Genomic DNA, 15,746 nt, shown 5'->3' with positions numbered 1-15,746 from the left:
ATGCAAATTATACTTCAGACGTGATTAAAACAGGCATCAACTATGAAATTGTAATTGATAGCAAATAATTTTTTTCAATTATTTAATTTTTAATATAAATACAATCGATTTAAAAACTGTTTTGTAGAGATTTTCAAGAGCTACGTAATCTAAAGCATGGTTGAACGTTGAAGTCGCACCGACACAGTTATATTATTGCGTTTTTAAAATGCGAAACTTCAGTGCACATTCAAAAAAAGTTCGGCAGCAAAACCTAGCTGAAGGTGACCAGGTGGGTGAGTGTGAAGCAAAAACTTAAAAAAATAATTAACACCAGAAATTGAAAAGGGAGTGAAATATAATGAAATCGCCCGTTTTGTGAAAAAATTAACGTAGCGTGAGTCTGAAGATTAAGATATCTGGATTTTCTGAAATTTTGATTTGGCAGCCCAAGCTAGAGATAAATTTTTTGAAAATATCACTGCATCAATCCCGAGTCACCTACTTCAAAATGTACATATGCAATTCTAAGCGCAGTAAGACCTAATTTTTTTTATCGCCTCTTCATGTTGGAAGGTCAGTAACTAGGGCGTGGCAAAGGAGGCACCCGATACCGACGTGTAAGAAATAAACGTGCAAAACAAAACGTATGTTTTATACGTAAAACAAAAATTTAGTCCAGAATCATTTAAAAGGCGCTTATTAATTTACATTTCGCTAGCTATCACTTTTGTGCTTAATTCTGGGACCAGGACTCCACATTCTTGAAACCTATTAAAGCTAGGTTAATTTTTATCACAAATTTGGAAAGTATTACCCAACTTTAGTGGGGTTACATACTTGGTTTATCAATATTGGATAAAATTTGGATGTGATAGAGCAAAATTAAATTTTTTGGATTCTGATGACGTCATAAAGTTAAAAAATTCGATTCTTTTGATAACACAGGCAAATTTGATCCGATCTTATAGGAATTTAAAATGTAAAACCGTAGTATACGCCACAGACTGCAGATGTCATAATTATATTTCTGCGTCCTCTATCATATACTCTTTGATTTTAAGGTCGCTCGAAACTGTATGAAATACGCAGACGCAAATACGTCAAAAAATAGAATAACAAATTTAAAATTGTGGTTATGTTAAACAATGTTATGAAATGTTATTTACTGTATAATAAAAATTAAATGCATTGGTTTTATTAAAAAACGAAAAAACGTATAAGTGCATAAATACAGGCACATATAAATGGCGGAAAGATGGAGTTCAGAATATACGGTTACCGAACATCGAGATTTACAAGCCAGTGCTATGGCTGTAGATAGCACTGGGACATACGTCCTTTTAGCCGGGTAATACACCAAAAATTTTATTTATAAACTATTTTAGTAAAAAACTACTCATAACATGGAACTGAATATAGCTTTTTGATAAAATTCTACCAATAATTTGTCTTTCGTACCTGCTCTGTTTGATATCTGATTTATTGTAAAATATATTTGGATTTATTTAATTTAAAATGTGTCTTTACAGTCGTAGGTATTTAGCAATAAAAAACTTAGAAGATGAACAACCAGATTCATTACGAAAGTTTGCGAGGCCACAAAGTAACTACGAAGTCAGTGTTGCAGAATGGAATCCAAGTTTACAAAACAAAGAAATATGTGCAATTGCGGTAATTATTTATTACTATTTATTATTTTAAAATAATTTTTTTAATTACTTTAAAGCTTAACCATTTTACGTTGCTTATATTTTAAGACGAATCAGAAAATTGAATTATTGACATGGAATACATCAGACTTTTCAACTACGCACTCTGTTCGATCACATACTCGGGTCGTAAGCGATTTAAATTGGCATCATTTCGACATAAACATTTTCGCATCGTGTTCCATAGATACATTTATACATATTTGGGATATTCGTGATATGCGTAGGCCATCTTTATCTTTGTCAGCAATTGGTATTTAATTGTGTGAAAATATTTAAAAATCAATGTTTGTACATGAAATTTTATAAATTTTTAGCTGGCGCTACGCAAGTCAGATGGAATCGTTTAAATGAACATTTGCTAGCTACAGCCCATGATGGTGATATTAAATTATGGGACCAACGTAAAGGTACAATTCCTGTCCAATATATTGCCGCCCATTTGTCCAAAATTCATGGTTTGGATTGGAGTCCACAGCATGAAAATCGTTTAGCCACTTCGAGTCAGGATGGAACTGTTAAATTTTTTAATATTTCAAACCCAAAGCGTGCTGAATATATTTTAAATACTGGATCACCAGTTTGGAGAGCTCGTTTTACGGTAATTTTCTATATAAAATTTCGATAATATTTGACTTAAATCTGGAATTTTTTTCAGCCTTTTGGTGAAGGTCTGGTGACTGTAGTTGTTCCACAATTACGAAGAGGTTTCAATCGATTACTACTTTGGAATACAGTAAATCAAGCTGCACCAGTTCATACATTTGTCGGTCATACTGATGTCGTTTTAGAATTTGAATGGCGACCACAAAGAGAAAATTCTACAGATTATCAATTGGTTACTTGGTCAAAAGATCAAAGTTTACGCGTATGGCGAATCGATCAGTCGCTTCAAAAGTTGTGTGGACATGAGCCAGATGAAGATGTATCTGTTGATCTCGATGATGGTGATCATCAAAGTTGTTTATCAGATGAAATTCAACTTCATAAATTTGATGATGCCATTTCAGATATCGAAAGTGAAAAATCTGTACCGAGAGAGTCTGTAAACGGCAACAGCCTGAAACCTAAATCTCTCCAACAGGAGTTTTCACTAATTAATGTTAACATACCAAATGTAGAAATAGTAAAAATGGATGCGGAACGTCGAACGTGTACAGTAACAGCATCGTCTAGTGGCCAATTTATAATGATGCAAGTCAATTTTCCACCAAAATATCCGTTCAATACCACACCAGTATTTCAATTTTGTGAAGGTACTACTATTGACAAAACTGTTATGTCCAAATTATTAAAGGAATTAAAAAAAACCGCACAGCAAAGAGTTCGTAAAAATCGATCATGTTTAGAACCTTGTTTACGGCATTTAGTTACTACGTTAGAAAAGTTTTCGTTAATAAATGAAGAAAATATTGATACATCACAAGATTATTTAAAAATGCATCAACCATTTTTATCAACAACATTAAATAATTCGTTCCATGACGCGTATATTCCATTTCCACGGACTTCAGGTGCTAAATTTTGTTCAGTGAATATGCTTGTGTGTTTTGGAAGACCACCAAATGCTAGAAGATTGTCTGTTAAACCAGAAAGCTCAACACCACGTGCAATGTCTGCATTAGGAAATCAAAGTTCTGTTCTTTATCCAATGACTGGTCGAACGGCAGCAGGAAATATGAGTATAACTGCCTTTTATTTCCAGGATCGGGTATGCTAATAATTCAAAATAAATATTTTTAGATACTAAACTTTGGTGTATTTATTTATAGGCTCCATATTATCCATCTAGAAATTCTAGAACAACAAAGTTGAGAAGCAAACATGTTCCTGGGAAACCGATGGTTACAGTGTACGATGTTTCAAAATTATTTTTTGTGAATAGGACTTTAGGTGAACGGTATGTTTTGGATAACAACGATCCAATGTTAATTTGTCAAAAAAATGCAGTAATTGCTGCTAGTGTTGGCCGCACTGATTTAGTTCAAGCATGGACTTTAGCAAGTATTGCAGCTACAACCCTTGGAAATCAAACTGTCGATAGTAAAAATTTGGAAGAAGATGATATCACGTGGACATCTCATCCTTGTGGGAGAGCTTTAATTGAATCATTGTACGTTGATGTATACTTTAACTAATTTAAATTATTTATAAATATCCTACTTACAATATAATAACTTTACTTCGATTAGACTAATTAAAACTTGTAAAAACAAAAAAGAATCTTGATAATTTTGAAAACGTATAATTTAATTTTTTTTCCAATACTACCTTTATTGGATAAAAAATTAAATCATTCGTTTTTACAGGTGTCAATATTTATACAGGGCAGTTAATAACAGAACGCCCTGTATAATCAAAAGTATCGAAATATTTAAAGAATACATCTGTTTAACACCTACAATTACATAATTTACCCTTATTACAAATTTGCTACTACAAAATTATATAAAAAAAATTTGCGATTATAATAATAATTATTCTTAAACTAATTTTAAAATTTCGTTATTTACAGAATCAACGACTATGCAAAAAAGTCTGATATTCAAATGGCTGCAATGTTATCTTGTGTTTTTTCACGGCCCACGGGTACATTTGAAGTACGAACACGACATAAATCCAGTCATAGTGTAAGAATTTGAATTAAGAATTTTGAAAAAATATTTTCTGTAGCCTTATATTTCATAGAAATCATCCAAAAATTACACTATGCGACAAATTTGAACCATTTTTGTTATCTTTGATAAACAGAGCGAAAATCCTCCCTACCGCAATGTTTGTAAGCTTTTGAAAATTTTAGGAAATACTTTCCTGATTTTTTTTTTTCGTTTTATTGTATCTACAATAATAGGATAGTTAATGAATCAATCATCTTATGAATAGAAAAACTTATAATAATTTCGGCGTGATTTTTGTAGATTTGAATTTCGTGATTGGCTAGTTCCGACTTGGCTAAAGAAAGTTACACATAATAATTAAAAAACGTGACATGATACAAAAATTTGCTTGTGATTTTGGGTGTTCATCATTTAGCTATTAGCAGTTTCATAGAAAAGCTAATAATGTTTTGGGTACCAAAATCGTGTCGCTTAGTGTAATTACAGCTTTCTTATTGTTTTCGATTTATAAAAGTAATTTCCATAAACTAAAAAAAGACCAACATGAGAATAATTAGGTTTGTAGATTATTTTTTGCAATAACACAGGGAAACAGAGATGCTGAGGTATGTTGCTCATGAGTTAAGGTAGTTCTGGCCTCTTAGTAAGATAATTCAATGATGAATTATTTCAAAAGAAGTTTTAAATTATATTATTATTGCTTATAAAAAATAACTTATTTCTTTTTGATATTATGATTTATCACGGGATTCAGTTTAAACAAAACAATCCGCTCATTTAAGACATCCAATTTCTTTAAAAAAAACTAACGCCGCCAGAAAACATGTTTCTCGTTCCCCTGTGAAAGTATTAAAGATAAATTATTATTCGACTTACATTAACCGCATTTCAAATTACTCTTTGAGTTGGCCTTTTTGCGATAAAAAATTTTACCAAATTCGTAAATAGCATGTTTGCTTCTTTAGTCATTTTATAGTCTAGTCAACAGGCCCTATTTTAAAACGAATCTGATCTAGTTCTCGGAAAATTATGATCGAGGTGTCATTTGAATTGGAATTATGCTTATAATCTATTCGAACTCAAATGAAGAGGTTGTGGTAAAAATTACAAAAGCTATAAACAATTTAATAAAAAAAAAAAACAGGGTTTGATTTTTTGCAAATATTTCGAAAACTATTAATGATATCCGAAATTTAAAAAAGACCCTTCAAGAGCAGGAAATTTGCTAAAAATAAATCCCACTTTCGGAACTCTTACCAATATTTATAGTTTTAATTTAGATGTGCATATAGGAATTTCATTTTCATTTTCTCTCTCTCTTTTTTGTTATTAAACTATTTATGACTTTTGTAATTCTTATCGCAATGTCTTTATTTGTCCCTGAAAAGTTTCTAAACATAATTCCGAATCAAATAACGCCTTAATTAAATTTTCTGGGAATAGAACTGGTTCGTTCCCAAATGGTGTTTGTTTACTAGACTATTAGTTATTAGTAACGTTCCAAGTAAAGGGTTTCTTGTAATTTTTAAAGGATTTATTGATATCGATAGAGATGATATAATATAAAGCTTCAGTGATTTTCAGAAAATTATTAACATTTTGTTATCCTCATATTACTTTATTAAAGGCTAACTTTAAATTATTTTAATCTATTAAATTCTCTATTTTTAAAAATTTTGCGAGTCGTTTCCTCTTGGATAATAAGATATATTACATTTTTTATTACATGTTATCTAAAATTCAAATTCTCAATATTTTTCAAGACTAATTTTTAATTAAGGTAGAATGTCCGCTATAGTCAAGTTCATAAAAATATGGTCATATATACGTACACTATTTGTCACATCAGCCTTGTTCTTGTACATAATACATAGGCATGGTGTACATATATATATATATATATATATATATATATATATATAAATTATACACACACAGCTGCATATTAATATATTTATAAATAATTTTTTTGTGTTTAATCTTTTTAACAAGGCGCGTAAGAACCGTTTTCTTGGTACCAATAATTAATTCTTGTAAAAACTCTCTATTTTAATAAATTTTGTATATAATTTAAAATGTGTCGATTTCAGTCAACTGATACATTTAACCCATGCAAAAAGTTTCAACTGTGATATTCAATATCTTTTTTAATGGACGGGCAAAAAATAATGAATTAAGCAGTTCTCAAGGGGGCGGTCATTCTTAACATCGACTCAAAATTTAACTTCATTATGTAAATAAGTAGGACTACGGACATTCTATCTTAAGAATGTTTATAAATTCATGATGGTGATTGGCATTAAAACAATAGTTGGGAAACGGAAAACATTAATACTGATATTTACTTTTTTAATTTGTAGCGTCTTGGCTCTGGAAAACGGTGGCTCAAGGTAAGGTTAGGGCCACTGCCTATCACTACTAAACAAATTTTCATTTATTTTGTCTGCATGCCTTTTAACATAAAATTTCTATTTATTTTCACAACCTGCTTTAAAGTATCATTTTTTTGCTATTTTTTTTTCTATTTGTAATATATTTTTAATTTAAATTAAAAAAAATAAGTTAACTTGTATTAAAAATTTAGCCTGGTGGATCACCATATCATACTATTCCACCGCCAGCCGATGCCGTTGATATATGGAGTTTTCCAATTAGAAAACCAACTAGGTCAAATTCATTGGATGACTTGAAATTAAGCGAACAGCAATTTCCAGTTGAAGAAAGTTCTGCAAACGATTGCTATATTTTGGATGATAAAAATACTGCTTTGTATGATAGTTACAAAAAATTTTATGCAGAAATTTTATATCGATGGAATTTATTATATGCTAGATCTCAGGTAATATAAAATCCATATCAAATATGTTCAAGAGATGTATTACCTTAATAAAATGATAAAAAAGAAAATGGGAGTTCCATTTTAGATTTCAAATATTTTATTATTTTTCATTCCTCTTTGGAATTTCTTTCTTTGTTGGTCATAATCTACATGGCCCTCATTTTATGGTCTGCGCTGATGATGCTTACTTGGTAGTCGAAATACGTATTTATATAATACAAAAATTGATCTAGAAAATTGGGACTAAATCGAAATAATATTCAAAATATCCTAGAGTTATCATTTATTATCTTTTTTAATATTTATATAATTTTCTACTAGTTTAGTTAAAATGTTGGCTTAGGAGATCCATTGTGTGTATCGACTTATTATTTTCACGTGTATTATATGGTCCGAATATTGTTAATCTATAAGTTATTTTTGTTATAGGTATTAAAATTTTTATCAACCACACCAGAATCTCATCGAGGTGTTGAATTTTTAACAGACTGCCATTATTGTGATCGACCATCTCGCGGCCCTAATTGTAATAAATGTCGTAAAATGTCATTTAGTTGTATTGTATGCCATATATCTGTACGCGGTTCATCAAACTTTTGTTTAATTTGTGGTCATGGTGGCCACACAAAACATCTTTTGGAATGGTTCCGTATATATGATGTATGCCCTACAGGATGTGGCTGTAAATGTTTAACTGATGGCGCCAATGTATTTTCATAATTTATTTTTAAATATTGCTTGAAATTAGTTCTGTTACTTACAATTAGAATGATGCTGTTTAATAATAGTGCATAAAACGTAAAATAACCTTGAAATTATTTTTAAACAATTTTTTGAAATAATTTAAGCTATATTGAAGACTTTTTTTTAATAAGGTTATTCGATTAGCATTAAATAAAAAATTGCATTGATAAAATAACTTAATTGGTGCAAGAAAAGCAAAATTAAAGTTTGTATGACAGTGATATCGTTAAAAAAGATTATTAGTTAAATATTTATTTCAAGAAGGACACGATTAAATAATAAATTTTTTTGGTCTCAAAACAGAACTATGTAAATATATTGATTTTTTTTTAAAGTTAATCTTCTGTGAAGATTTTAACTTTCAAAATATTGTTAATGGTAGAATATTTTAACATTTAAACAACTTTTTTTATAATATGATTTTCGGGTTATAATTATAGTTACAAAAAACCATAATTCCATAAAAAATATCGCAAAATCTACTGTTTTTTTACAAAAATTGTAAAGAACTTTACTTTTTGGTATTCCATTTTAATAACAAATAATATATGAAATAAAATTTCATAAATTATTAATATTTTTATTTAAGTATTAAGATGTTTGTTTTTTTTCTGTCGTTTTGGGATCATTTTTAAGAAAAGTTGCTACATTGAACATTTTTTTTGAACTGCCATTTTAAAATAGAATTACTTAGCCCAATTCTCGGTAAACAGCTCAATCTGGCAACAATGCTAAAGGGTTGAAAATCGGTATGGAGAGTTGGGTTAGTGCCAAGGATATGTGTTTTAGAGTTGTCAACTTTCCAGTCTCCTTACCGCATTTTATGTAGATATTGCATATTTTAAATAACTAGAAAAAACCTAAGTGTCATTTCAATAAAAAGTATCTCTAATATTTCTACCTCATTATTATAATTATAATGAGGTAGAAATACGACTAGTCTATATGACGATGATGGAGCTCTAGTGCTCACTAGGAGTTTTTTTATTTACTTTGTAAATCTAAAAATTAATAACCTTACGTTCCAGATAAATTATCAAGCAATAAATTCGAAATTTGTCAAAAGAATTAATTGTACGCCATTTTGAAAATGATAAATATTGCCACTTTTTAAGAATGATATTTTTGTAGAGTTTTAAAAATTTTTTTGAAGTATGTATGTATGTATTAAAAATATTGTGGGATTTTGTATTTATTTTTATTTATTTTATGTCAATTAATTCATGATACTTTGTATATTAGATTAAATTAATATAGTTAGCAATAATTTATCCTATTTTAAAACGAAGAATTTATTATTAACCATCCGTTACCCGAAGCTTCGCTAGATTATTTCAACAATATTCTCCGCTACCCTCTCAGTAAGGGATGGTAAAAGATAACTTGATTATCGTATGTAAAAAATATCAATATCGTAAATATGGATATTTTGTAGAATATTTTAAATAATAATAAAAATAACAAATTTTCAATTTATTTTTTTTTTTGAAATTCATAATCAATAATAAAGCATGTTTATTATTTTTCCTGCGTAACACACGGGGGTTATTTTTATTTAAAAGTGTGGAGCCTGTCACAAAAAATTCGCTTACATTCTTATTTATCTTCGTAACCCACCGCTGTATCCTTTTGTCTTGTCAGTTTATTGGTACGAGCATATTTATATAATCTGCCGATAAATCCAACTCTGTGTATCGATCATTTATTATTATTAGCATTACTTAAAATCGGTATCTTTTAAGCAATTTTGATATATCGGATCTAAATATTATGCATGTAATTAATATTTGATATCAATTATATTTCATAAAAATGCACCAATTTTCATTAGTCTAAAAATAACGCACGATCGTGCTATAATATATTGATTCTGACCTTCGACTCCAGAAGTCGCTTTACCCTCAAATAATGTACGTGTAAGTACTTACTCGTCAAATTTTAATTATTTGTTGTTTTATTTTAAAATTAAATCTGGCGTTCTCACATAAGTACTGGTTTTACTCTTTCTCTAAGTTTAATAAATGAATAAACAATAATAGCGTTTACATAAATATAAAATTTTTAATGGAGCAACTTTTGAATAGTACCGCCATATAACAATCAATGTCGTCAGCTATCTACACAGTTGATTAAAATGGTGAACTGAATAAAAAAAACTTTTAACAAAAACAAAACCGACTTCAAAAGAAAAATTTTTCCCCCAAACAAATTAAAATGCACTAAAAAGTAAACAAATAATGATAATATAATGGAGTTAAAATTATTGTTATTTTTGGAGTCGGTGTCAGCCAAGCTAATGTAGCAAACTGTTCTGTCAGAGTTGTTTCCTTGGCTGCCACCGACTCCAAAAATAACAATAATTTTAACTCCATTATATTATCATTATTTGTTTACTTTTTAGTGCATTTTAATTTGTTTGGAGAAAAATTTTTCTTTTGAAGTCGGTTTTCTTTTTGTTAAAAGTTTTTTTTATTTTGTGATTTTTAGTGAATCTGAAGTACACTAACTAATTTTTCACTAAAAAAAGAATCATCGAAGTGATATTGAGTTATTCGTCCTCTTGTCGAGCATACTTAATGATAATTTAAGACTTTTATGATTTTCTCATGGATGCCGTCAGAACTAGACCAAAATGAAATGGGGCCAAATGGGAAGCACCAGCTTTCAAACAGATAAAGAATCATCAAAATCGGTTCACCCAGTCAAAAGTTCTGCGGTAACAAACATAAAAAAAAAAAAAAAAAAAAAAAAAATACAGTCGAATTGATAACCTCCCCCGTTTTTGTTTGAAGTCGGTTAAAAATAGATGTAATTTATTAATTATTATATTTTTTGAGCATCTAGAGATTCCGAAATGAAAAAATTCCCTATTCCGTTCGATCTCTTCTTCAATATTTCCATGATCTTATAATAAACAGAAAATAAACCTGGCAGGTATCCTCCATAAAATTCAAAATAAAAACAAGTGAAAACAAACAACTGACTGAGTTAATTGTTGAAACACCATGCATAAAGTGTTGATTACTCTCACATACACATACATACATGTCACACATACGTAACTGATATCCGCATATAATAATACATACTATCCAATTTAAGCCTAATTCGCGCCCTCACGGGTAAACAGTGATGTTTACGAAGAAATATTTCAAACAAAAGTTGTTTATATTTTGATAAGGAAGATTTTTTACTTTTAAACTTTTGTTCTATCTCTAACGGTTTACAAGATGAGTCCTACGGACCGATAGGTCAAGACCCAATTGATCTATGTTGTTCATTTACGAATTTGACCTCACTTTTTACGTCCTGAGTACTCTGTAAAAATTTCAACTTGATATCTTTTTTCGTTTTTGAGTTATCGTGTTGGCACACAGACGGACAGACAACCGAAAATGGACTAATTAGGTGATTTTATAAACACCTATACCAAAATTTGGTTCATAGCATTAATATTTTCAAGCGTTACAAACTTGGGACCATGAAGCTTGGGACTAAACTTAGTATACCTTTTTTTTTTTTTTTTTTTTTTTTTTTTTATTTAAAAACTGGCTTCAGCATTTGCCATACAGCCATTAACAAAGTACAATTAAAATACAATTCAAAACTTAAAAGAAAGATTGAAACAATATGTAATATTCTAAGTCATAAAAAAAAAATGAAACAATATATAATATTCTACTAAGTCCTAAAAAAAAAAAAAAATTTTAATTCGAGAAGAAAAAAAAAAAAAGAAATCAAGAATAAAAAAAAAATCAAACAAATAATAATGTATATTCTTAATAAGGACTTTGGAATTTGAAAATAAAAAGGGAAATTCTTATTAATTGAAGGAATAATTATAGAGTGATAACAAGAAATTATAAGTAATTATAGAGACGGGGACACAAAGGAGATTAGAAGGATGTTCGTCGTCGGGGCCCATCGAGACTTTTAACAAAGGTGGTTGACAATAATAACATAGGTTGGGGGCCACGGAAAGGTTTACAATAGAGAAAGTATGTAGGGTTTTTACATAAGATACACAAAAAACACTTTATTTATGTTTAAATTGGGAGTTGGGTCTTATTAAGGAAGCTGCAAATTGTAGAGAGGATATCATAATTATTTAAGGATAGGAGATGGGGTATAAAGTAAGGACCAAAAACACCCATACGGGCTAAGGAGCTTAGGAGCATTGGTCTATGTTGATTAAAGAGTGGGCAGGCGAAGATGACGTGATTTATGTCGCAGTATGGGTAGCCACATCTACAATTTGTGTCGGGGACAACGTTTATTTTATGTAGATGAGCGGGTAAACTGTTGTGCCCCGTTCTGAGGCGACCAATCGTTGTAATATTTTTCCTGCCCACATCCCATTCATGGAACCATGTTTGAAGTGCTGGAGCAGGCTGTAGTGCATATAGTTTACGACCTTTTGTTGAATTTCTCCATATTTGGTTCCAATCATTCAACATAGACTTTCTGCAGACGGCCCAAAGATCTTGTGCTGGTGGTGGTGAGTTATCTTCTGCACCATTTTGAACTGCGTCCCTAGCCAACATATCAACAAACTCGTTTCCACGTATACCAATGTGTGATGGACACCACACAAAGGCAACGGAGAAACGATTTTGAATTAGTTTTAGTACGGTGTTTTTAATCAATACTATAAGAAATGGAGTTTTGGAAGAGATGGAATTTTGTTTGAGAAGGGAAAGGGAGCTTAGTGAGTCAGATACAATAGCTGCTTTTTTGATACCTTCAGACTCCACGTATGAGAGTGCTTCCAAAATAGCTACACATTCTGCTGAAAAGATGGAAAAAAATTTTGATATGCTTAAAGAGGCAGAATGTGCGCTAGAGGAACAATGATACGCAACTCCCACACGTGCGTCTGCGTCCAACTTGGAGGCGTCTGTAAAGATGAAGGTATAATTAGGAAGAATGGAGTCCAGGTAATTATTAAATGTGGAATTGACAAAAATAGAACCATAAACGGTATCGTTCTTGTCAAGGCCACAATCAACAAACACCGGGATTTTTGAATAACGGGATACAAACTCAAAGGAAAAAAAGGGTGGTAATAAGGATTGGTAAATGGGAATTATACCAAAGACACGATAAGCCACCACAAGGAGAGGAAGTTCTTTATTTCTCCAATAGGGGGAGTTTGTACAGTGGTTGTTTAATCGGATAAGTTTCGGAATTAAGGGATGGGATAAGGAAGAATATTGGTTGAGGAAGAACTTTTTAGCTAAATACAGACGACGGACAGTTAATGGCGCATCCGCTGCCTCAATCAGTAAGGAGTTAGTGGGACAGGAGCGCATTTGTCCAAGAGCAATGCGTAAAGTTTGGAATTGGACTCTATCTAACCTTAAAGATCGTTGGTTAGAAAGTGGAGACAAAAGGAAGGAACCATAATCGATAAAACTTCGAATAATTTGTCTGTATATCATAAGCAAAGTACTCTGGTCGGCCCCCCACCAAACTTTGGTGAGAGCACGTATGATGTTGATTCGTGGGGTACATTTACTTATAATATAGTCGACATGCGAATTCCAATTCAATTTTTTATCAAAAATGACTCCTAGGAATTTTACGTTCGTTTGACAGGAAATGGATGTATTGAGAAAGGGAATGGATTCGACATTGCATCTGTGCCTAGTGAAAACCATGGCTAAACTTTTTGGAACGGATATTTCCAAATTGATAGAAATTAAATGGTTTTGTAATGTGGACAAAGCGTTTGAAACATTATCGACAGCTGTTTGTAAGGATTTGGAGGACGAATATAGAACAAAATCATCTGCGTATTGCAGGAGCTGGATAGGAGGCTGATTTACGATTTGTAGACCAGTGGTGTAGATATTGAAAAGGAGGGGACTTAAAACTGCACCCTGCGGCAAGCCTAAGAATGCAGTTCTAGGGCCTAATAAATGATTTTGGTACTTTAAAGTGAGATAACGAGCTTTCAGAAAGTTATAAATGTACGATATTAGTCTAGGAGGAGCAGACAAAGACGTGAGGATGTTGATTAAGATGTTAATATCAACATTATCAAATGCTCCTTTCACGTCTATAAAGCAACAAACCAGGTATCCATTTTCGGAGAGAGCAATCTGAACATCGGTCATGAGTATAGACAGGTTATCAAGGGTAGAGGATTTCTTGCGAAAGCCTCGCGAGTACGGTGGGATAATATTGTTGCGTTCACACCACCATTCCAACCTGTTTTTTATCAGGTGTTCCATAACTTTAGATACGCACGAGGCTAACGCAATTGGACGATAGGATTGATGTGAATTAGGATCCTTATTAGGTTTAAGTATTGGAACGATCGTCGTATGTTTCCATTCGTTCGGAACAGATGAATGTATAAAGAGTTGATTTAATGCTGACAAAAAAGATCTTTTAGCGTTGTCAGATAAGTTTTTCAACATGCTATAGGAAATATTATCTGGACCAGGGGACGAATCCGCCAGACCAGACAAAACTCCCTCCAATTCATAAGTTTCGAACGGACAATCCAGTGGATGATCGTTCTGGACAAACGGGATTTGTATAGGTATTGAAGCAAAATCCGGAGTCAGTTTTTCTAAGAAAGATAACGGCCAGTTTTGGTTTACAGGAGTCTGGGGATAGGGGTTAATAGACCTGCTATACATCTTGACTTTATTCCAAATCTCTTTTATAGGCGTATTCCTGGATAGACTTTCACAGAAAATCTTCCAGGAATTTCGCTTTTTCTCCTTAAATAGGCGCCTGGTTAGTGCTTGAAGCCTTCTAAAGGTACAGAATCTTTCAGGGGTAAAATTATTCCTGAGAGATTTCAAGGCCTCTTTTCTTGTTTTTATTTGTATTCTGCACTCGTTATCCCACCAGGGTGTAGGAGAAATTGACTTTTTAGGAGGTTTGGAATATGGAATGGCCCGATCACCAGCAGAGGTGATAGTTTGTTGAAAGACGGAATACCATTCCAAGGGATTGTCTATGGGTATGAAGGTTGGAAGGGAATCGTCTACACTACGAGAGTACAAATCCCAATTTGCTCTCTCGCACTGTCTACGAGGTGAATGTTTGGGTTGGGATAGGCCGTGACGATGATTTAGGGTTATTAAAATAGGGATATGATCGCTACCATAACTATCATTGAGGATATTCCAATGGGAAATTAAACTGAGTTGGGGGGAACAAAAGGTGATGTCAACAGCAGATGATCTATGTTGAGGTGAAGGAATAATTGTTGGTGATCCGTCATTCATGCAAACCAAATTTTTGGAATCCATGAATTCCGTCAGTATATCACCTCCTCTATCGGATGCATGGCAACCCCATAAAGGATGATGATAATTTAAATCACCAGCAATTAGTATGGGTTCAGGTACATTACGAAACATAAGGTTAAGTTGATCTAAGGGTACAATGTTTTGAGAGGAGTTATTGTAGATGGAAACTATCGATATGCCAGCAACTTTAACCGCGATTACCTGGAAAAAGCGGTCATTCGACTCAACAGGAATGATTTGAGCAGAAAGACCCCTTCTTACAAGAATCGCAGTTCCACCATAACCGTCATATCTATCATTTCGGAAAATTTGATAACCACGAATTTTTGTTGTTGAATTTTCTTTTAACCAAGTTTCACTTAGAAGTACAATGTCAATAGGATAAGAGAATAAAATAAGGGAAAGGTTAACTTTATTTTGATTTAGACTGCGGATGTTCCACTGAAGCAGGTTCAGCTGTGAAGCCAACTGATCCATGATTTAATAAATTAATTGAAGTTTGTAAGATATTTTTTTTGATAGCTGGGTCGAGATTAACAGAATTTAAAACGGAAATGAGAATAGTGAAGAATGGGTCAGTTGG

The 15,746-nt window shown here is 31.7% G+C and overlaps 2 protein-coding genes across 3 annotated transcripts; one reads left to right on the top strand and one right to left on the bottom strand.

Moving 5' to 3' along the window:
* The first annotated feature begins 1,107 nt into the window (after positions 1-1,107).
* Positions 1,108-7,985, top strand: LOC123297020 (GATOR complex protein WDR59). Of its 2 annotated transcripts, XM_044878790.1 has the most exons (10): positions 1,108-1,330; positions 1,512-1,653; positions 1,740-1,944; positions 2,009-2,292; positions 2,350-3,402; positions 3,464-3,804; positions 4,207-4,321; positions 6,670-6,699; positions 6,894-7,148; positions 7,578-7,985. In XM_044878790.1, exons 1-10 carry the CDS (start codon positions 1,227-1,229, stop codon positions 7,866-7,868), a joined length of 2,820 nt encoding a protein of 939 aa, XP_044734725.1. In that variant the 5' UTR covers positions 1,108-1,226; the 3' UTR covers positions 7,869-7,985. The 2 variants fall into 2 exon arrangements, with proteins under 2 accessions (XP_044734725.1, XP_044734726.1); XM_044878791.1 differs by lacking the exon at positions 6,670-6,699.
* A 3,725-nt stretch (positions 7,986-11,710) lies between these two features.
* Positions 11,711-13,350, bottom strand: LOC123305559. Its single transcript, XM_044887314.1, has one exon. The coding sequence runs from the start codon at positions 13,331-13,333 to the stop codon at positions 11,939-11,941; it is 1,395 nt and encodes a 464-aa protein (XP_044743249.1). The 5' UTR covers positions 13,334-13,350; the 3' UTR covers positions 11,711-11,938.
* Between the last annotated feature and the right edge of the window lie 2,396 nt (positions 13,351-15,746).

The sequence above is a fragment of the Chrysoperla carnea genome, chromosome 1 (assembly GCF_905475395.1).
Source record: "Chrysoperla carnea chromosome 1, inChrCarn1.1, whole genome shotgun sequence".
Taxonomy (NCBI): domain Eukaryota; kingdom Metazoa; phylum Arthropoda; class Insecta; order Neuroptera; family Chrysopidae; genus Chrysoperla; species Chrysoperla carnea.
Note: the sequence above shows the minus strand (reverse complement) of the source record. Positions and strands in the feature narration are given on the sequence as shown.